Source organism: Mus musculus, chromosome 2 (genome assembly GCF_000001635.26).
Source record: "Mus musculus strain C57BL/6J chromosome 2, GRCm38.p6 C57BL/6J".
NCBI classification, from domain to species: Eukaryota; Metazoa; Chordata; class Mammalia; order Rodentia; family Muridae; genus Mus; species Mus musculus.
The window spans coordinates 44,579,215-44,602,244 of record NC_000068.7 but is presented as its reverse complement, the minus strand read 5'-3'; the positions used below and the strand labels follow the sequence as shown (position 1 = coordinate 44,602,244).

The window sequence follows — 23,030 nt, the reverse complement described above, 5'->3', positions numbered from 1 at the left end:
TGCATTGTACAGCTTGTCTCAGAAGTCTCTTAAGGCCAACATTGACAAAACAAAATGATAATTGATTCACCATATATAATTGTCATCTCAGATATAATTGGCTAACTGTTGAATAAGCTCACACTTTCTAGCTCTTTCTAAACTCTAGCTGATTCAACTCAACTTTTCTGGCTAAACTCCTCTCCAAGCTGACTGATTCAATCTGGATTCTCTTAGCTACTCACTGAATCACTCTGCTTGACCTCTATCTGTAACAGTTTGTTCTATTATTCTGGCTTCTTCTTATTCTCTGGCTTCAAGTGCCTCTGCACTCAACCAACTGCACTCCCCCGGACTCAGCTCCACTGAACAAAACTCAACTGCATTACGTGAACTCCATTGAAGTGCATTCTTCCTATGCCGCTCTTAAGTTGCCTGTCTTTCCTGTCAGTTCTCGTGAGAGTTGGGCATAGGCTATTTCTGATTCATGCTTCAAATCTGCCTCTTTGTCTTCCCCTCAATTAGTCATTGTTTGGAATTAAAGTTGAATACTAAAGGAGTGTCTTCCTTGCAGTCAGAGATTAAAGGTATGTGGCATGGCTTTATTCCAGCTGGATCACACAGACATAGTAGGTCTATGGAAGTGGTCACTTGCAGAGCAGCCACACTTCTGTACTAAAATTTCACTGCACATCTCTATTAGTATTACTTGGAGATATATTAAGGCTGTGTATCTGTCTATCTCTGTCTCCCCCCCACTTCCGGGGGTGGGGGTTATTGGATATTTTTATTAGATATTTTCTTTATTTACATTTCAAATGTGAAACCCTTTTCTGGTTTCCCTTCCAAAAACCCCATATCCCCTTCCCCTTCCCCCTGCTCTCCAACCCACCCACTCCAGATTCCTGATCCTAGCATTCCCCTACATTGGCACATTGAGCCTTCACAGGACCACAGGCTGCTCCTCCCATTGATGACCTACTAGGCCATCCTCTGCTACATATGCAGCTAGAGCCATGAGTCCCACCATGTGTACTCTTTGGTTGGTGCTTTAGTCCCTGGGAGCTCTGGAGGTACTGGTTGATCCCCTTTAGTTCCTTAGGTCCTTTCTCTAGCTCCTTTATTGGGGACCCTGTGCTCAGTCCAATGGTTGGCTGAGAGCATCCAACTCTAGTTCTCAGGCACTGGCAAAGCCTCTCAAGAAACAGCTATATCAGGCTCCTGTCAGCAAGCACTTGTTGGCATCCACAATAGTGTCTGGATTTGGTGACTATGTATGGGATGGATCCCTAGGTAGGGCAGTCTCTGAATGGTCTTTGCTTCACACTTCATTTCTGTATCTCCTTCCATGGGTATTTTGTTGCCCCTTCTAAGAAGGACCAAAGTATCCAAACTTAGGTCTTCCTTCTTCTTGAGCTTCATGTGGTTGTATCTTGAGTATTCTGAGCTTTGAGGCTAATATCCACTTACCAGTGAGTGCATACCATGTGTGTTCTTTTGTGATTGGGTTACCTCACTCAGGAAGATATTCCTAGTTCCATCCATTTGCCTAAGAATTTCATAATTTCATTGTTTTTAATAGCTCAGGAGTATTCCATTATGTAAATGTACATTTTCTGTATCCATTACTCTGTTGAGGGACATCTGGGATTTTTCCAGCTTCTGGCTATTATAAATAAGGCTGCTATGAACATAATGGAGCATGTGTCCTTATTACATGTTGGAACATCTTCTGGGTATATGCTCAGGAGTGGTGTTACTGGGTCCTCAGGTAGTACTATGTCCAATTTTCTGAGGAACTGCCAGACTAATTTCCAGAGTGTTTGTACTAGCTTGCAATCCCACCAGCAATGGAAGAGTGTTCCTCTTTCACCATATCCTCATCAGCATCTGCTGTCACCTGAGTTTTTGATCTTAGCCATTCTGACTGGTGTGAGGTGGAATCTCAGGGTTCTTTTGATTTGCATTTCCCTGATGATTAAGGATGTTGAACATTTCTTTAAGTTATTCTCAGACATTCAGTATTCCTCAGTTGAGAATTCTTTATCTCTGTATCCCATTTTTTTTTTAATATAGAGTTATTTGTTTCTCTGGAGTCTTAAGTTCTTGAATTCTTTATATAATTTGGATATTAGCCCTCTATCAGATATAGGGTTGGTAAAGATCTTTTCCCAATCTGTTGGTTGCCATTTTGTCCTATTGACAGTGTCCTTTGCCTTACAGAAGCTTTGCAATTTTATGAGGTCCCATTTGTTGATTCTTGATCTTAGAGCATGAGCCATCGGTGTTCTGTTCAGGAATTTTTCCCCTATGCCCATGTGCTCAAGGCTCTTTCCCACTTTCTCTTCTATTAGTTTCTGTGTATCTGGTTTTATGTGGATGTCCTTGATCCACTTGAACTTGAGCTTTGTACTTGCAGATAAGAATGGATTGATCTGCATTCTTCTGCGTGCTAACCGCCAGTTGAACCAGCACCATTTGTTGAAAATGCAGTCTTTTTTTCCCCACTGGATGGTTTTAGCTCCTCTGTCAAAGATCAAGTGACCATAGGTGTGTGAGTTCATTTCTGTGTCTTAAATTCTATTCCATTGATTTACCTTCCTGGCACTGTACCAATACCATGTAGTTTTTAATCACCATTGCTCTGTAGTACAGCTTGAGGTCAGGGATGGTGACTCCCCAGAAGCTCTTTTATGGTTGAGAAGAGTTCTTTGTGTCTACCCCTTAACACTCTAGTCCTGTTTTTTTCCCAGACATTAACCTGGACTCTCAGCTCTGTAATTTTTTAGCCATTATCCCTTTGCCAGAGCTGACACAGATTATAACACAGAGTGCTATAATCATGTTGTATATGTTTCTGCCTGCTATAGGACTTGGCATTACAGGGGATTTGGCTTGTGAACAACCAAGAGATCGCTACTATAGAGGTTGGCAGCATTTCTCCCTGGTCCGTACCTCTTTGAAGCAATAAACATGAAACAACTTAGCATCTTGAATGCCTTCTGGGTACAAAGTGAAGAGGAGATAAATTGATTAAAATTCTAAAAATACCTAGTATCAGAGGGCAGTGTATTAATAAGTGTTGTCAAGGATGTTTAGACAGACTAGTGCTGAACACGGTCAGTAGGGATGCAAGTTAGATTACAGAAATGAAGTATAGGCTATCAGCTCTAAAACATACACACAAGTAGCATTATATACTGAGCAGGTTGTACTTACATATTTATGAATATACTTGTAACAACTACTAATGGAAAAAGAGGCAATGAATTTTCAAGAGAGCGAAGAAGGGTATTTGGGAAGCTTCAGAAGAAGGAAAGGGAAGGGGAAGATGTTATAATTATATTCTCAAGCAATAAAAGAAATAATATAAAAGAAAACAATGCCAGGCATGGTAACATACTGTACTCCCTGCCCATGCGAGACTAAAACAAGACAATCAGGATTCTGAGGCCAGCCTAGAGCAAACAGTTCAAGGCCAGCTATGCTGTGACAAGACCCTATCTTAAAACAGAACAGCCAAATTAAAGCAAGAACTCACTCAATCTATTTGCCATACTACTAGTTGACTTTTAAAGGGAAAGAAAAGCAAACAAACAAGCAAACAAAAACCCAGTATGTCAGAGGCAAATGTTTCCCCTTCTTTATTACAACACTATCCATAGCTGTCAGTATGTGGAATTGGCCTATGTCTGTCTACTAACACATAAATGTATGAGGAAAATGAAGTATGTGTATACAGTAGAACACTTACTTCTTCAGCCAGAAAAAGAATGAAATTTTGTCATTTATATAACATGGCTGAAACTAGAGATCATTCTGTTAAGTGAAGTAAAGCAGGAACCAAAGACTGAGTCTGTCTTCTGTGCAGTATCAAAACTTGATCTCGGAGAGTGACTGAGATAGTAGCCAACAGAAGCTGGGTTTGTTCTGGCTTTGTGAGAGACCTGCTGGCCCTCAGTGACAAAGCCACTTCTCTCTGCACTGCCGTTCACTCTCTGGAAGCAAAATGTATTATAACTAGCCTCCACTTACCAATGTGGAAGGGCCTTAAAAAATAAAAGGGGGGAGAGTATTTTAAAAAACCAGCTAACACTAGAAGGTCTACATAGTAAAAGACAGATGAAGTGGGGGTCAGAGAGGGGAGGGAAGGAGGAAAGAGAGAAACTGAGATTGCCAAAGCAAGAAGGAACGAAAGAAATGAAATGAAGAAATTGGTCAGTAGTGAAGATGGCTGGCTAAATCATCCTTAAGCAACAGCTGCACATGCAGAAGGGAAGGCACACTGCTTGCTGACATCAGGCAGAGCAAGTAAAAAGTACCTGTCTTACAAAGCCTATCGGCCCAGTCAGCGGGGACAGCCAGCTTAGGAGGCAACCAGAAGCCTGTGTTTGAATAAGAAGCACATCACTGCATTTGGAAGTGTGAGATGTTTTGAGGTTTCAGTTAGTTGGTTAATTAGTTGTCTTGTTGGCTGATTGATTTTTAATGGAGACATTGGCTTGTTTTGTTGAAACAGGATCTCAGTATTTAGCCCAGGCCTTCCTCAAACATGAGATTCTCCTGCCTTAGCCTCCCAAGTGCTAAAATTACAGGCTCATGTCCTGTGAGGTTGAGTCTGTAATGAAATAGAAATAGAGTAAGAAAGCACCAGGAAGGTAAACATGTTTGAAACTGTCTCATTGGAGAATTGATTATGTATTGCTTGTCCATACTGATTGCCTTCTCCAGTGAGTTTGTGTCCCAAAAGTAGCAGAAGCTAAGGAATGCCTGTTGCTTAATGACCTGGGAACTGTGGGCTGAAGGTACCAGCTTTCTTCCTCCTCTCAGTTTATGCAAGAAGAAAGAGTCGCAAAGTCAAAGATAAAGAAAAGAAAAGGTATGAGCAGAGACGGTGTGTAAGTTCTGATGTGAGTCTTCTATGTGCTCCCTAAGGCTGGCACGGCTATGTTTGATGTTACTTGGCTGAGAAGCTTGAGTAAGACTATGATCACGTGCTTAGTAGGAATGTGGAGCATTTATCGAGCAGCTGACTTTGTGTTGCAGATGATGCTCTGATTGAGTTAAACTAGATTATGCTACAGTAAGGAACACTTCACTACTCCCTTAGTGTGCATAACTTAGACACAAAAATCTCATCTTACCTTTGTATGCTGATGCATATGGGACTGGTCCCAAGTGACAACCTGAACCTAATTATCTTAACACACAATCTCTGCAAAGTTTCCTAAGCTCTCTAGAAGTGCTGTCAGATGTTTATCTGAAGTTGACATGTGTCCGTCAGCTTGTAGTCCACTGACTGGAACTGGTCTTCACCCACTATAAGGGAGTAAACAAGGAATCTGTTTTTCCAGAAAGAGACCTAGAGATCAACAAACACAGATAATGTCCCTCATTGCTCAGCTCAGCACTTGGTACACAGTGAACAAAGCAGGCATCGTCTGCCCTCCCCACAGAGCTCTGGATGCAGAGTAGTATATGCTCCTGAGAAGAGCCAGTTTCCCCCAAGCCAGGCAGGAGCCAGATCAAGGAGACTGCTCAATATATACACACAGTTATGTGGGAAAATCGGAAATGGTAACAGTATAAGTGACAAGTATGGAGAACTTAGAAATCTTCAATAAATATTTACTGAATGAGTGCTAAGTGAGGAATAAGAAGAAATTTAGCTCTCAGGAACGAAACGGGAAAGGCAACAGAGAGAGACAGATATAGGAAGAAAAAACACATGGAAACATTTTATGCTTTTCAAATGTTCTGAATAATATTTGGGAATAAAAGCTGTTCTTGCCATATCTTTTGCTTCCAGGAAGCCTGAAATGTTTCCCTGCTGGTCTCTGCTGCCATAGTGAGGGTGTGGAAGGATGAATTCCCCAGCAGAATGGTTTGTCCTACCTAGACGGTAGGGTGGCTATGACTGAGAACTCTGGGCCCTGGCACAGTGACTGAAATGCCTTGTTTGTTAAAGTAAGCTTGCTTGACTGGCATTCGTCAAACTTAGAGGCCCATGGGGAAAAATAAAATCAAACAGCTAGCTGCCAAAAATGTTCAAGTTAAGTAGAAAGCCCATGATCACAGAATTGTGGTAGAATATTAGGAAACATCTTTAAAACATTCAAAATCATTTACACAAACAAAGACTATTAAAAAACAAAATAGCAAACAAGCCAAAACAAACCTGACAGTTTAGAGAGAAACCTTGTTTCAGTTACAGGCACTCCCATCTATTTGTCCTGCACTGGCAGCTCACAAAACTTGTGCTTCTCTGTGACTCCTTTTACTCAAAAGTTCTAACTATTGATTACTTAATACTGATTTTTTTCCATGTCCAGAATCATATATATGCAACATTATTTTTCGTGACTGCTAAAATTGTATCATATGTATCAAAATATATTTAATTGTCACTATCTTACATTGCTACAAAGTTGTAATGCTGTTGTAAGTACATCATAGCAGAATGTCTGGTGTCTCTTTAGGCTGACTTTCATAAACTACAGTTATTGAAGCAAAAGTGGTGCACACATAAAGGATTCTTATGACCAATAGCAAATTGCCCTCTAAAGACTTTCACATTTCCCACCAGAATCATGTGAACACAAATGTGCTATAGAGACTTTGGTTTCTTGCTAAAAGTGTGCTTCATCCTGATACCTGATGTGCCATCATTAAACCCACCACTGTCCATGAAATACTTTCTGTTGCAACCTCATGTAGGAGAGTATCATATTTAGATTTCTTTGAAAGCATTTTAGGACTAGTATGTTCTGCTAAATGGGTTCACTAATATCATCCACTGCATGTCCCAGTGGATGTCTAGAGCTCAGCCCTTGCATGACAGAGTAGTTGGCTCTGCTGTTCCATCATTGCTCATACCTTGTGGTAGGATATGATCAGTGTATGTGAAACTCTTTAAAAGTTCAATGTCATGCAATTTCCCATCTCACCAAAAAGAAAATTATTAAAAAAGAAATTCAGGTAAACTGATTGTCTTAGTTAGGGTTTCTTTTATTACAGTGACCATGACCAAATACCTAACGGAAAAGCAGTTTCTGGAGGAGTGGGTTTATCTGGCTTACACTACAGTGTTACTGTTCATCATCAAAGGAAGTCAGGATGGGAACGCACACAGGGCGAGAGCCAAGAGAGCTGGTGCAGGAGCATGGAGGTGTGCTGCTTATTGGCTCGCTCCCCGGGGTTTTCTCCTCCTGCTTTGTCAGAGAAAGGAGTTAGCACTCCCCACAATGAGCTGGCCCTCCTCCATCAATCACCAATTAAGAAAATGCCTTTCTCCGGGAAGTGGTGGCACACACCTTTAATCCTAGCACTTGGGAGGCAGAGGCAGGCAAATTTCTGAGTTCAAGACCAGCCTGGTCTACAGAGTGAGTTCCAGGATAGCCAGGGCTATACAGAGAAACTCTGTCTCAAAGAAAAAAAGAAAGAAAGAAAATGCCTTTTAGGCTGGCCTACATCTTGATCTTATACAATCTCCCTCCTTTCAGATGATTTTAGCTTATATCAAATTGACAGGAAACTATCCAGCATACTGATTATTTTAAGCTTTGAGCAACATAAATCCAATTATTGAGACAATAGCAATAGTGTAATCTATGACTGTATACATAAAATACTGTAAAGCACATATATTAAAGAATGCTTTAAGAAGTGTTGCTCTTCCCTACCCTCATATTTCAGGAAGCAATTTTATTCCAGCTCACCTTTCTTACACTCTTGACACCAGAGCCTGCATGCAAACAACTGGCCTGCCTCTACCACCTGTTGTCTGGCAATCTGTCTAAAAGGACTCAGAACAAGACAAGCTGCCCCATGGCATCACTAGACAGCTCTTCCCCAGCTAGGGAACCCTGCTTGCTGCTCGTGATCTCTAGTAATCACTTAATCATTTGGGGTGTGTGTGTGTGTGTGTGTGTGTGTGTGTGTGTGTGTGTGTGTGTGTGTGTGCCTGTGGTGGTAGAGGGGTTGGTTTTTTGGGTTTTGTGGGTGGTTTGTTTTTTGTTTTTGGTATCTGTTTTCAAAAGCACTCAGTACTTAGAATTTTCACGCCATACTTCCCAAAATAATTCCATCTCTGTGTTTAATTCCTGTGAGTCTACTTTTACTGATACCATCAAGTGTAGAAATGCTAAAAACATCCAAAATCCTCATTGGCTGAAAGCTAATAGGCTGTTTCCCAAAACAGTTTCCCCTATGTTCTATAAGAACTTGAGTATAACATTTCCCTGTTTATGAGGGGTAACTTCAGACAAGTAAACTACTTCATGGTCAGCTGTATATTGAGATTTAAACAGAATGAAAGGGGAATCAATCCAATATTTTTTGTGTTCTTATGCATATGACTATTGAATATTAAAGCTTTTTAGCTACCTAGAAAAAAACATCTAAAGTATATGGTGAGTTGTAGTGCATTTACTTTGTTAGAAGCAGTAAAAATAAACATTCCTAAATCCTACTGCTTTAAAAACATTGGAATCTTTTAGGAACTATGCTCTTTACCCAGTTACGTTTCATCCCACTTAAAAACTACGTCTGTTTTTATGTTAGCATGCACATACCATACATACATACAAACAGACACACACACACACACGTGCCAATATTTAAAATACATGATATACCCGGGATCTATATCCACTTTTCTAGAACTCCAAATGGAGAATTTAGATCTAAGTGGATAGATTTCCCTCCAGTGTTGCTCTCTTAAAACTATATTATGTTCCATTGTTTCCATCCCTTTCATCCAAGTATCTCCAAGAGAATCAGACTAGAAAAACATCTTACAGATAAGGTGGCAGTTATTTGATTGATATGGTTGAAGACAACATACTGTATATTCTTTCCTCTCAAGCTGTTTGGAGTCTTTGTTCTTGCCCACAGCAGTAGTATATATGAAAACTACCCAAACACTTCCCCATGGTACATGTGCATAACACATCATCTTAGAAAGCAATGAACATTTTGCCTTTGCATCCTTTATTATTTGAAGTAAATCAAGCTGAGAGGCAGAGCACTTGAAACAAATTGTTTGGAACTCTAATTTTATAAAATCTTAGAGTTTCATAAGATTATAAATGCTGTTTTAAAATGTTAATTAGAAGATGCGTTTGTTTCGATTCATGATACTGAAAATATTGACTGAATTGTGAATTAACACATTAAGGGGTACAGATGTCATTTTTCATGAGGCTCCCTGAATGATGTAATTTTCATATTTCGTATAGCAGTTTAATAATTTTACAGATTTATTTTATATAATTAGTAAATGAGAAATTCAGTTACTGGTATATAACTATTTGCTGTAATGAAAAATGAAATTTCTGAATTATAAATAAAAAGCAAATATTTTAAAGACATCTGGTCTACATCTGTCTGAATAAGATAATTTAAAACAGTATAATTAAATGCAAGAAATACTGAAATATTCACACCTTATAATGTTAAAAATTGTATTCCATGTAAATAGGATTTGTTGAAGGATACTTTTCTTTAATTCTAATGTCTTTTAACCTCTCATTCTGTCATTAGAAAATACTGACAAACTGAACAAGCCAAAAGCATTTGATTTTTTTTCATGACTGGGCTAAATGAAAGTATTTTTTTTCTTCTGATTCTTTTATATGTTGACTAGTGTTCACTCTGAGTCAATAATTAGTATACATAGATTCAGACCTATCCATTCCTTTTATTGCGTTATAATTCTCCACTGAGTTATTGAAAATGAGAAATTACTGCAAGGGGCTATAGTCTCCTTTTTAAATTGTGTGTTCCTGGTCAGCATAATGCTGTTGGGTGCCCATGGGAGGAAGGCAAACCGTGCTCCCTGCATCCTCGTGATGAGGAGCAGAGAGCAATCCTTAGAAGATTGTTTCTTTTAGCTTAAAAAAATAAATAAATCTGTGCTAAGTGGAAATTTAACTATTTGGATGAAAAAATACTATACGGGGTTTATTTTTTAGTATGTATACCTTTGCTCACTTATCTAATTCATACAAAAATTGGCAAATTTCGCATTTATACATAATACAAAAAGAAGACAGATTTCTCCTCCAATAAGAGCCTTAACATATCTTAGAACTATGTTTGATACTTAGAGCATGTCTAGAGATGTTATAGTTCAGAGAGGTAAGAAAAGCCTCTGAATTCAGGGGCTTCCTGCACCAGCAAAAGACCCTGATGGGAGCTGGCATCATATGAACCAAACATTTTTCTTACCATGTACCCCAAGGTAATATTAAGGTACTTTCTGTTTCTTTACAGGGAGCATGACAAAGATCCAGAGACGTTCTTAAAGATACTAATGAGTCTAAAGCAGTTAAACTTGAACTTCCATGTCTCTGTCCTCGGAGAGACTTTTACAGACACACCAGGTACCTATTTTGAATTTTCTAATGTGTATGTATTTGTTTGGTTTGTTTTTATATAAAGACATGAGCACTCCAACTTAGAATTAATTTCTTCTTTGTTAGAATAGTCAAGCCGAGCTCTGTTAACCAAGATTATATGACAGCATTAAACTCAGATTCAATTACAAAAATACCTAAGTAAGCACTCTTTGATTTAAGTTGAGAATAGTCATCTCTTTTATCAAATGTAGTTTATACAATTCTGTAAACAAAATATATTGCTGTGGGCATCTTCACACTTACAGAAAGTGGAAGTTTATAATTGGATGTACGACCTCTCACCTGGGGTCACTGGTTTGCATCCTGCTCATGCTGTTAGTGGACCAAGTACATTACCATGTGTGAGGGACCCTGCATAAAGCATGTGGGCATCTAATTTAAGGTGTGGTTGGGCCTCAGCCCATGTCAGTGTGCTCATTGGTCTGTGCCTCTATATTGAGCTAAAGAGAAGTTAGTGTGGAAGCTGCAAACAGCAGACCCTCTCATTCTTTACACTACACTGTGCCTGTCCGGGCTCATTTCCTTTACCTTGGACCCTAGCCTGCCGTGTTGGGCTCAGTAAAATGACAAGCATTTATATTTGCTTGTTGGTGGGTGGGTGGGTGGGTGGGTGGGTGGGTGGGTGGTTGATTGGTTTAAACAGCCAGCAACAACAAAGGTTCAGACGTAGTCTGGCTGAACAGTTTCTTGCTATAGTGTGGTATGTCACTGAAAGGCTGCCTGCACTGCACTCTCCTTTAGACCATGCTTTCTGAGCATGGCTAAGAGCCAAGAACTGCAGCCAGCCTGTCCTCAGTGGCCTCATCTCGTGGCGTGTCTTCTGGCTTCTGCAGTATATACAGCAGACCTTTCTCTGGTCCTGTTAGGTAGCAAGTTTCTGTGGACCTCGTCTGCCTGTTGCCCTTTGTCTTCTTCTCTCAGTCTTGGCTCTGAAGCATTTTCATGAAGCTGGCCCATGTTCTCCTAGCACACTGTTTCTCTTCATGGTGTTTCATAGTATTTTTCACCAGTCACTGCATGCACATAATTAGTAGACTTTAGAATGTAAGTTACATAAGGCTAGAGACTGTCCCTGTCTTGGTAATTTCTTTCACTGGAAACACTGGCCAATGGAGTGCTGGAGGTCAGTAAACACTTACTAAATAAGTAAGCAAAAGTATACACACTCCCTCCCAACCAGGAACTTCAAGTTGTGTTAAGGTGAGAGATTCATGTGTAAATACAGAAAACAGAGAAGGGACCAAACTGATACAGTTATGTATGAGCAATGACACATGGAGCTTAGAGGGTCAACAGTGGATTAGTATTTTAAGAGCTAACACTATTCTAGTACCCAGACATAAAAAGATCTATTAAATTGTTCCAAGGCAGGAAAAGCACACCCAAGCAACCATTTTGGAAGCTGTACTTAAAGGAGGAAACAACTTGCAATAAGAACCGCTCTGAGGGGTTCTGCATGCAGACCCTGCTAAGTTCACACTGCCTTACACAGACAGGGCAGTGTCAAGGCACAGAGAATGTTGATCACCAAAGTAAATGAGGTATAATGAGGCAGAATCAGTATGAAAGTCTCTGTTGGTGAAACCAGAGTGATTCTGCAGCAGAGGCAGAGAGATTAGTGGAGGGACTATGTGAGAGAGGGAAGCAGAGAAGAATTTGATGACTTAGAGTGTACAGAAGGAAGGAGAGAAACTTTGCCAACTTTCATAGTTGGAAAGTTTAGTTTGTGTGTACCACCATCTATGCATGTGGATGGACTGACAGAGGTAGAGGAAATGCCTGAGGGGCTTCTAAGCCAGCATCACTAGAGGGTACATTTAGTCACCTCTGTGACGCAGGTGACATTTTTACTTAAAAGTAGCATATTGTTGTGTACCTTAGGATCTCTGCTATTCATATCCAACATATTGATGAAGCACTGTAGAATATTGACATGTGGAACAGTTGTGGGGCCAAGTATTTAGTATTCAGTAAAATCATGTACTAACTTACTGTTCACATGGGCTTTTAGTGAACACACCCTTACTGAGCTGTATAAGAGAATACAGATGGACAAGACTGTCTCTCGCTACCAGGCAGCTGGGATGTAGTACAGAGTACTGTGGAACCTAAAAGAAAGAATATCATGTTTTCTGTGTACATGTTCCTTTCCTTCTCCTCCCACCTTGGCCTGCTCTATGTCTCAGACACTGGCCCATGAGTCATTTCCAATGGGAATCAGCGCTACATGGCCACCATGCCTCAGCTTACATATGAGGGAATCAGAAATACTAAAGGAGTGAATATTGCTTCTGTTGGCTTTCCAGGTTGTAGCTTTTGACGGTTGTAGCCTTTATTCCACAAGCTTCCTAACAAGCCATTCGCTGTAACTCTTGTCCTTCTTGCCATTCCCCTGGTTTCTTTAACAAACACTTCTGTGGTGGCTACTACATCCCAGTCTTTTCTCATCCGTATAACATTCAGTGCGTTAGAAAGCCAAGAAAGACAGAGTTTATATGCTAGAGGAACATTAGGTGGTTTTTCTCCAACTTGATTTTGTACCAGTTGGGTCCTGAACACTTGTAATCCCGGTACTCAGAAGGTTAAGGGAAGAGGATCTCAAATTCTAAATCAGCCTGGACTACCCAGGGAGACCATACATATCTCCAAACTCCCCCACCTTTATCTGTCCACAACGCGCATAGGAGAAAGACACAGTGCTGAACACACTTATGCCAAGAAGACACTATTAGTAATACTAAATTTCTCTTGATAATTTTAAGACTGTAGTATGATTTCATGTGGTTTCACTACTTTTGGTTATTTTCAAGTAGAAAATCATTTTATAAAAATCATTTTCTTGGGAAGTGTCACCAAATTAAGAAGGTTCATTATGTTTTATAGCCTTGTGCCTCATAATTTGTTATATTCTTTTTTGTTTGTTTTTGTTTTGTCTTGACAAAAGAGGGAAAAGCATGAATGTAGTTGGTGACTTATGCAATCCACCTTGCATACACTGGGCAAGTGTAGGCACGGGAATGGCCAGGCCAGGAGAAGAGCATTTCTACAATTGTGAGCACACCTGTTTTAATACCTCCTTTGTATTAGGCACTTCAAGTCATGATTGAACATGGTTTGCTGCTTTATTGATCGCTTCCTGGAGCACTGCTTTCACTGCTAGACTGAACATTTCCTGATCATCCAGCATGTGCCAGGCACCGGTCTCTGCCCTTCCTCCATTGCTTGACTTAGTCTTCACAGTAAACCATGCAAATCAGGCAGCATTGAATTGGCTATTCAATTCTATGTTGAATTGAAAACTAAGATCACAGAGAAGTTATATTGTAAAATTCCATGACACAAACTTTGTGCAGTCTCCAAGGCCAGTGCTTAATATGTGTTCTCTGTGGAAATCCAAGGACCTCTCTCCATTTATAGGGGGAAAAAAAAGACAGGATGTATGATTGTAGAAAATCCTGACCACTCCTGTGAATCAGTTCCATGGTCTTTGACAATCCTTTTGCAAATGGAAAGCTATTTTAAGAAAAATAACTAAATAACTTTTCACCCCTTAGATATTAAAGTATCCTCATTATAAAAATTGTCAAAACAAATATGAAGTAGAAAAAAATATCCCACAAAAAAGGCAGGAAGAGCAGTGGAATAGAATTGAAGACGGAGAAATGAACCCGTACACCTATGGTCACTTGATTTTTGACAAAGGAGCTAAAACCATCCAGTGGAAAAAAAGACTGGATTTTCAACAAATGGTGCTGGTTCAACTGGCAGTCAGTATGTAAAAGAATACAAGTCAATCCATTCCTATCTCCTTGTAGAAAGCTCAAGTCCAAGTGGATCAAGGACCGCCACATAAAACCAGATACACAGAAACTAATAGAAGAGAAAGTGCGGAAGAACCTTGAATACATGGGCATAGGGGAAAAACTTCCTGAACAGAACACCGATGGCTCATGCTCTAAGATCAAGAATCAACAAATGGGACCTCATAAAATTGCAAAGCTTCTGTAAGGCAAAGAACACTGTCAATAGGACAAAAAGGCAACCAACAGATTGGGAAAAGATCTTTACCAATTCTATATCTGATAGAGGGCTAATATCCAATATGTACAAAGAATTCAAGAAGTTAGATTCCAGACAATCAAATAACCCTATTACAAATGGGGTACAGAGCTAAACAAAGAATTCTCAAATGAGGAAATTCGAATGGTCAAGAAGCACCTAAAGAAATGTTCAACATCCTTAATCATCAGGAAAATACAAATCAAACAACTGATTCCCTGAGATTTCTTCACCTCACACCAGTCAGAATGACTAAGATCAGAAACTCAGGTGACAGCAGATGCTGGCGAAGAAGTGGATCAAGAGGAACACTCCTCCATTGTTTTGTTTTGGTTTGGTTTTTTTTTTGTGCTTTTTTCATTTATTCTTTTTTTTTTCTTTTTTAGCCACTCCTCCATTGTTGGTGGGTGTGACGGTTCATATATCCTTGGACCAGAGAGTGGCACCATCTGAAGGTGTGGACTTGTTGGAATAGGTGTGACCTGGTTGGAATGGGTGTGTCACTGTGGGTGTGGGTATAAGGTCCTCACCCTAGTTGCCTGGAAGTCAGTCTTCCACTAGCAGCCTTTGGATGAAGACATAGAACTCTCAGCTCCTCCTGTACCATGCCTGCCTGGATACTCTCATACTCTCACCTTGATGATAATGGACTGAACTTCTGAACCTGTAAGCCAGCCCCAATTAAATGTTGTTTTTATAAGACTTGCCTTGGTCATGGTGTCTGTTCACAGCAGTAAAACCCTAACTAAGACAGTGGGATTGCAAGCTAGTACAAACACTCTGGAAATCAGTCAGTTCCTAAGAAAATTGGACATAGTACTACCTGAGGACCCAGCAATACCACTCCTGGGCATATACCAGAAAATGCTCCAACATGTAATAAGGACACGCACTCCACTATGTTCATAGCAGCCTTATTTATAATAGCCAGAAACTGGAAAGAACCCAGATGCCCCTCAACAGAGGAATGGATACAGAAAAGGTGGTGCAGTTATACAATGGAGTACTACTCAGCTATTAAAAACAATGAATTTATGAAATTTCTAGGCAAATGGATGGAACTAGGAAATATCCTAAGTGAGGTAACCCAGTCACAAAAGAACACGCATGATATGCATTCACTGATAAGTGGGTGTTAGCCTCAAAGCTCAGAATACCCAAGATACAATTCACAGACCACCTGAAGCTCAAAAAGAAGGAAAACCAAAGTGTGGATGCTTCAGTCCTTCTTAGAAGGGGGAACAAAATACTCATGGGAGCAAATACAGAGACAAAGTATGGAGCAGAGACTGAAGGATAGGTCATCCAGAGGTTGCCCCACCAGGGGACCCATCCCATATACAGTCACCAAACACAGACACTATTATGGATGCCAAGAAGTGCTTGCTGACAGGAGTCTGATACAGCTGTCTCCTGACCCTGACAGGCTCTGCTAGAGCCTGTCAAATACAAAGGTGGATGCTTGCAGCCAACCATTGCACTGAGCATGGGGTCCCCAATGGGAGGAGTTAGAGAAAGGACTAAAGGAGCTGAAGGGGTTTGCAACTCCATAGGAAGAACAACAATATCAACCAACAAACCCCCCCCCCCGGAGCTCCCAGGGACTAAACCATCAACCAAGGAGTACACATGGAGGGACCCATGGCTCTAGCCGCATATGAAGCAAAGGATGGCCTTGTTGAGCATCAATGGGAGGAGCAGCCCTTGGTCCTATGAAGGCTCAATGCCCCAGTGTAGGGGAATGCCAGGGTGGAGAGGTGGGAGTGGGTGGGTGGGTGAGGTAACACCCTCATGAAGCAGGGGAAGGGGTGATAGGATAGGTACTTGGGAGGGGGGGCTGGTAAAGGGGATATCATTTGAAATGTAAATAAAGAAAATATCCAATTAAAAAATACTCAAAAAATATCCCACGTAGCATTTGGCGTCAATGTTCTCTATTACTCAAATGAAGGAGTGGGTCTGTCAGTCCAAGACAGTACAGTTTCAGTATCTTATCGAAATGTACTTTGAAACAAAATGCTAAAGAATTAAGGGATGAAAGAGATCTCTTTTCAGTATACAATAACACCAAGTAGAACAAAGTCTAAGTGATTTTGTATTATGTTTTTTGTTTCAACAGAAGTGACCTTGATTTAATGTAAGTTTTAATGTTCTTCTCAACTCTCAGCTCTTAAATTTGAATAACCTAGGCTACACTAAGGAACATAAAACCTTAAAATTGCAGTGGCTTAAAACACAAAATGGATTTCTTGTTCAGACCATATATTTATGCAGATGAGTGTAGTGCACTGCTCATGTCATTCAGTGAGGACCCTAGCTGATGAAAAGACAGTAACTGTCATCCTAAGCATTACCAGTCACTTGAAGAATTATAAAACTCACTCTCCATGTGTAAAACTAACTTTTCTTTGCCTGATGTAATTGTTGTCATGGATACTTACAGCTGAATAAGCTCACCTTTTCTAGCTCTTTCACAACTGTGGATGGCTGGTCCAACTCATCTGTTCTGGCTGAAACCCCTCTCTAAGCTGACTGACTCCATCTGGCTTCTCTGGGCTTCTCACTGAATTGCTCTGCTTGGCCTCAGAGTAACTCTGGCAATTTGTTCTAATCTCCTGTCTCCCTTTTATTCTCTGGTTTCAACAGCCTCATGAGCTGCATAAACTCACTAACTCAACTGCCACAAGTGCCAAGGGAACTCTGCTGTACTGACACTGCAATGACTGTCTCCCAACTGGCTCGCCCTCTCTCCCTCGGCTGCTCTTATAGCTTCTCTTTCCTGTTCTGTTCTGGTTGGGCATATCCTATCTCTGATTCGTTCTGTCAAATCTTTCTCTCATTCACTTTATCCCTCGGTTACATGTCACTTTCAAACATGGCTGCCTCTTTCTACAAACTAATTTTACCTTAATGTGTTTTAAGGGCATGTCTGCATTCCAGCTCAATCACACAGACCTAGATCTTTGGATGTGATCCCTTATCAGAGCAGCCATGTTGCTGGATTAAAATTCCTTTACACCTGTGTCACCAAGAAACTGCACTGGCTTATAAATAGCACAGGCTCTACTCTATTCATTGGCCAAAATGTCAAGGCACTGCTCAATCATAAGGAAAACCAGCCCTGCTCTCTATCAAAAGCCACGAAACAGAAATAATTTTATAAACTGCATGGTGGTTCACCAGAACTCATTAATTTATACTATGATCTGTAGCTCCTCAGAGAGAAAGCCATGCCTCTCCATGTCTCTATCCCCATCTGGATAAGTCTAGCCTAGTTAATAAAGAGATTACACATGTGTGGGCATTGACTGCAGCATTCTGATTGGGAGCAACCTGATGGTGTCTGAAAATACATCTGGTAATTCTAAGAGGGAGCCTCTATGAAGTAGAAGTGGTCTAGGAAATAGGGTAAATTCTAGGTGTTTTGGCATTTTACAAAGCCTATAGAGACTATCAACCTGAAATGTTTTCCCTCCTCCCCTGGGGACACCTGGCAATGTGCACACATTTTGTTGTCATAACTGTCAGGCAGGAATGAGCTCCTGCCAAATAGGACACTAGTTATTCTGCCAAACACACTACAAACACAGCTCAACCCAACAACAGAAGCATGTCCAACCTAAGAAAATATCAGCAGCACCAAGGTTGAGAAGGTATGATTACAGAAATTTAAATCATCAAAATAGATTAGAATTGGATTCTGTAGTTTTCCAGATGAACATGAGCTAACTCAACTGTGCAATAAAAAGGACATGGGAAAGGAAAAACAATAAAACCACCTACTCTATTTCAATGAATTTTTATGAAGATTTCCATAGGAGCAGGTAATTTGAGGGAAAGTGCTAAAGTGCTATGCAAATTTTATTATAAGAGTCGGGGACTTCTCTTAGGAGTTTGTATATAGAATGAGTTTCTGAAATACTTTTTGGATACAAAGAAGACATTGAGTATGCTGTATCTCAAATGTTCATTCTTATTCAGACAATTAAAAGGTCATTTTGCTCTATGAGCCATCTGCATCTAGTTTTGTGTATAAAAGGAACTAAGAAGCCTAGGAACTCTTCAATGCACATGTTTGAGTGTTAGCCAGTTCTCATGACAAGGTCACATTGTTAGCCCTTGAGATGATTTTTTTTTTAATTTTAGTAAATGTTTTAAATATCAAGTCAATGGAATGTGTTTGTATACTTCATAATTTCCCACAAATGGTAATTCTAAACAAAATATTCTTTTGTGTAAGCAGCCAAGACCTTATGTAAGATTCTTCTTCCTTATTACAGATATGGTACTCTTGCTTCAAAGGAGTTTTAGCTGAGACATTCAGGCAGCCAAAAAGGTCTGAGGAAAACTGAAAACCTGAAACATGGTTTTAGCAGGCAGAACCATTCTGGTTCCCCTGTTATTTAGGTCAGGAGTGGTGTGTGGAAAGCTGCTGAGTAGCATCTGGCCTGGCAGTAGTGACTCCTGTGAGCTTTTCATGGTCTTGGTTCTTAGCTCCGGAGTCAAATGCTTGATACTCATGGGGCAGTTTCCTCCTCTTCCACCTCCTCTTTCCCTCAGCCTCCAGCTATTGTCTCATCTTCACAGTGTGACTATTCCAAAGAGCCAGGACCAGGAAGGTTTGAGATACACAAATAAACCACATTAATGTAAAGTTTTACGTTTTTCTGCAAATGAAGTCCAATACAATAATCTATTAATTGATTAGTATTGAATCATAAGATCATGTAGTATGAAATAAATTCTACTAGTAAGACAAGACTGAATGAAGTCCACTGAGTCAAGAACATACCATGCCTTAAGCCAGTCCTCTTTCTGAGTATGTTTTTAGTCACTGTTTCTTCCCTTTACATGAAGTTGTTTACCAGCTGCCTCTGATCTTCATTAATGTATTGTAACTATCAAATCTTCATTACTGTATTGTAACTATCAAATCTTCATTACTGTATTGTAACTGTCAAATGAAGAAAATCCCCTCTAGGATCTCATAGTCTAATTTGAAAGGGGAAAAAAAAGTTTATATGTTTACATTTTCTCATAGCATGCCCTTTTTTATAACTTTTTCATAATTTGGTGTATATTGCTTATGAACAACATTTTAAGGCACTCTAATATATTAAAATCCCAAAGTATAATGGAGAAAATGACTTATTAACTCCATTAGATGCACAGGTGTAAATGAAAATCTCAGTACTTGGAACTGCCCTCACCTGGCTCCCGGGAAGAAGCTTGGGGAAGTCTGTTTCCCAGGAAGCTGAAACCCAGATTGAGTGGACTTTGTTGCCAGTCTCATGGTACAAATGAAGGCAACAAATCGCCATGGCAAAAATAAAGAAGACTAAAGAAATGAAATTAATTTTCTCCTGACTGGAAATAATCAATGCCAAGTATATTTTTCATAGCAGAAATAGTAGTATATCTTAAGATAATTTAAAACCATAACAGAGTCCAACTAGGACACCTCCATATTACTCTATATGTCCTCCCACCACTGCAGTGAGTCTTCTACAAAGTAAATACATGAAAGAGAAGAACATTGGAGCTACCAGGTACAGAGAAATTGTGATGGAGAAACTGTCCTATCAGACTCAAAACACTTATGAAATGATAGCTTTTAGAGTGCAGTACAGATTCACAAACATGAGACTAGAAAAGTAGGCAGAATTAGAGAATTAAAATCCAAACTGCTATGTTTGTATATGTCATATCTGACAAGTAGGGAAACAATCTAATAACTTACTGATTCTAATGTAAAATCTAATGGGTCATCTTCTTAGTAAAGATGAGAAGCTGGTTAATAAAGCAATAACTTTCATGAAATAAAGAGAGTAAAAGGATGTATACATCATCTGTCTTAGGCATTTGTGCTTCAGCATTTACATGAGTTTATATGCACACATACCAAGTGAAGCACATGGAATAAATGTGTCATGGAGATGAATGCTTGTGATGGCAGAAGCACATGATGGCAGGTATAGTGACTCCCTGACTTTCCCTTCTGCCACACTAGGCTGGTTATTATGCCAGCATCTCAATCTATCCCTCGGGTGGTCTGACTTCTTTCTTATGTATAAGTGAGAAACTAAGGCTTTAGCTAAGTAGCTTGCCCAATGTCAAGTAGCTGATGAACAATAGAGGTAATGATATGAGAAGAAATAAACACTACATCAGAATTTAATGGAAAACCTATAATTTTACCACTAATAAAATAAATGTGAATGTATAGGATTTATGAGTAGGCAGTTATAGTCAGCAAAGCAATGAAAGAAAGCGTACATCATGACCAACACCAGCCAACTTGTGGGGGAACATCTACATTCAGGATGAGCACAAGTAAAAATAATTTTCCTGAGCCGTGTAAATTAATACACTTCTATTTTTCTTGGTAATTTCACATCACAAATTCCATCCAGTAGATTCCAAGGTAGAGCAACAGGTGACCAAGCATTTTTAGCCTCATTCCCTTCTCTGTCACCCCATTGCTAGTAGGACACTGAGGCCCTGTTCATCCCTGACCCACACTTCACCTCCTGCTTCTGGCTGGCAGTCTTGCTCCTGTTTTCTAAAACCTTGACTTCTGCAAAAGACTCACAGTAGTCTTACAGGCTCTGGGCATTCATATGCTCATCTTACCCACCGAATATCGATATTCTTCCTAAACCCCCACCACCCAAGAGCAGACTTGTAGTACTGCCATAGTAATAACTATATATCTTGCAGATTTTCTTCTATATACTGAATTTCAATCCCTTTATATCAAGGGAGCTTCCTCACAATCCTACCCTAACCTAGTATCTTATGAATTCCCATTTGTTGTCATCTTCTGAATGCATCTGTTCATTTATCCACCTCCTTGTCTTGTGTTATTCACTGCTTAAATTCCTCTATTCCTTTCCCCTTAGACACCCATACCCTTTCTTCCCCTGACAAAATCCCAAATCCAGCAAAGTCTCTTCACCTCCGTATTGTTATCCATACTCATTCCTTCACTTGTCAACCTCATGTCACACTGCACTGGGGTCATTTGACATCTGGCTGCTAAGATGAGGCCGTGGCAGAGCTCCCCCAGAAGACAGTTTCTAGGGGTATAGTACCAATTCAGGATGGCTTACACAGAGCAGTTGGGGCACTTGGTATTTCAGCCCCCACTGATGAGGGCAAAGGGCCTTGTTAGTGGCTGGGCAGCTCCTTTCTCAGAAATGCTCTGTCAGTTTTATCCACCCTTTCCTTCCAAATGCTGAAGACATCTGCAGTGCAAGCAATGCAACAACACACTCTGATTTCTCGGTGCAGTGTCCCGAGAGAGTCTGTGTTGCTGCTGTGGTCACTCCCAGGCGTGCCATGCCTTGGCTTATTACCTTCCACTCCTGCAGCTCCTCAGAGTGGGATATGTATAATTTCTACTAGAACCCGAAGATTGAGAGTAAGTCTCGAGACAAGATCATTTTCCATCCTACCAGGGGGAAGACCATGAAGATAATATGTTCCGGAATACAACTCCCAAAGCATCTCTCAAGAAATTGTTCTCAAAAGTTATAACTGTGTGAACACCACTGAGGAAAAAAAATGTTCTTTCATTTTCATAAAATGATCTCAAAGTTTGTGGGAAATGTACATTTGAGAAAGATACATGGAAATCAGTTAATGAATGGAGAGGATAATCTAGACGTTCATAGACAAATAGGAATGTGGAAATAGACCTAACGAAAAACTTGCAATGGCAGCCATGGCTTAGATGTACTGAAATGCAGGAGAAAGAACATCTCTGTAGACAGAAGAGATGAGAATGTAACCTACCCAGTGCTTTGGTTTTATGTGGTCACTTTTGGGTTCCTGCATTTGTATATTATAATCACTATAATCATATGTCATGATTTAGATCCTGATGTGGTCACAATAATATTTTCTCCATACTGAGACCAGAAGAAGGCCTATTTCCTGTTGTGCCTCTGTCAGAACTGGACTCAGAGAAAACAATACAGTAAGAACTGTATATCTGGATCCACGTAGTAAGCTTTGCCAGCAGTTTCCCTTGGCCCATGTTGGTTTACTTGCAAGGGAAGGGCATCAGCTCTTTGCTGCCATGAAATGAACAGGACCAAGAGCAGGGAAGGTTAGATAGTTGTCTATCTAGACTGTTAGTTAGTCTAGTTGTGGTCCTGCTACTCGTTAGCTGGGTCTCCTCTTCCTGCTCCATTTTAATCATCCACACTGTCAGTTCTTCAGAAGGAGTTGGTACTTTGTATACCAGGGCTTCTCAACTTCAAATGAGGTTCACATTGCCACTTGAAAACGTTTTACCAAGCTTTGTTAGAAAAACAATTAGAATCGTAATGATAATTTGTCAAAACATTCCATATTATTCTAATGTCTATCCCTGTTGCCCATCAAGTAATGGGAAGCCATTGGTATAAACCAGGCACAACTATTTCAGTTTCCCTCTTCTGGGATTAGATCCCATCACTGCCTGTCATACTCTACGTACTTCGGGTACCAGAGGAGACTCCTTCCCTACTACATCCATCCCTTCCTCTACCCATCACCTCAGTGAGCTTACCCACCTTTGAAAGA

General features: G+C 40.1%; 1 protein-coding gene across 7 annotated transcripts in view; it reads left to right on the top strand.

Annotated features, from left to right (window-relative positions):
• Window positions 1–23,030, top strand: part of Gtdc1 (glycosyltransferase-like domain containing 1) — a 363,306-nt gene that overhangs the window by 325,473 nt on the left and 14,803 nt on the right. For 6 of the 7 annotated variants that reach the window (XR_003952199.1, XR_003952196.1, NM_001362986.1 and 3 more), the window contains exon 7: window positions 10,255–10,364. Coding sequence is in view for 5 of the 7 variants with exons in the window: in NM_001362986.1 (NP_001349915.1) it covers window positions 10,255–10,364 (110 nt within the window). In the remaining 2 variants the exon portion in view is untranslated. Of the gene's footprint in view, window positions 1–10,254; window positions 10,365–14,845; window positions 15,162–23,030 lie in introns of those variants that run through there. The other variant, XM_030250118.1, reaches the window with a different exon arrangement.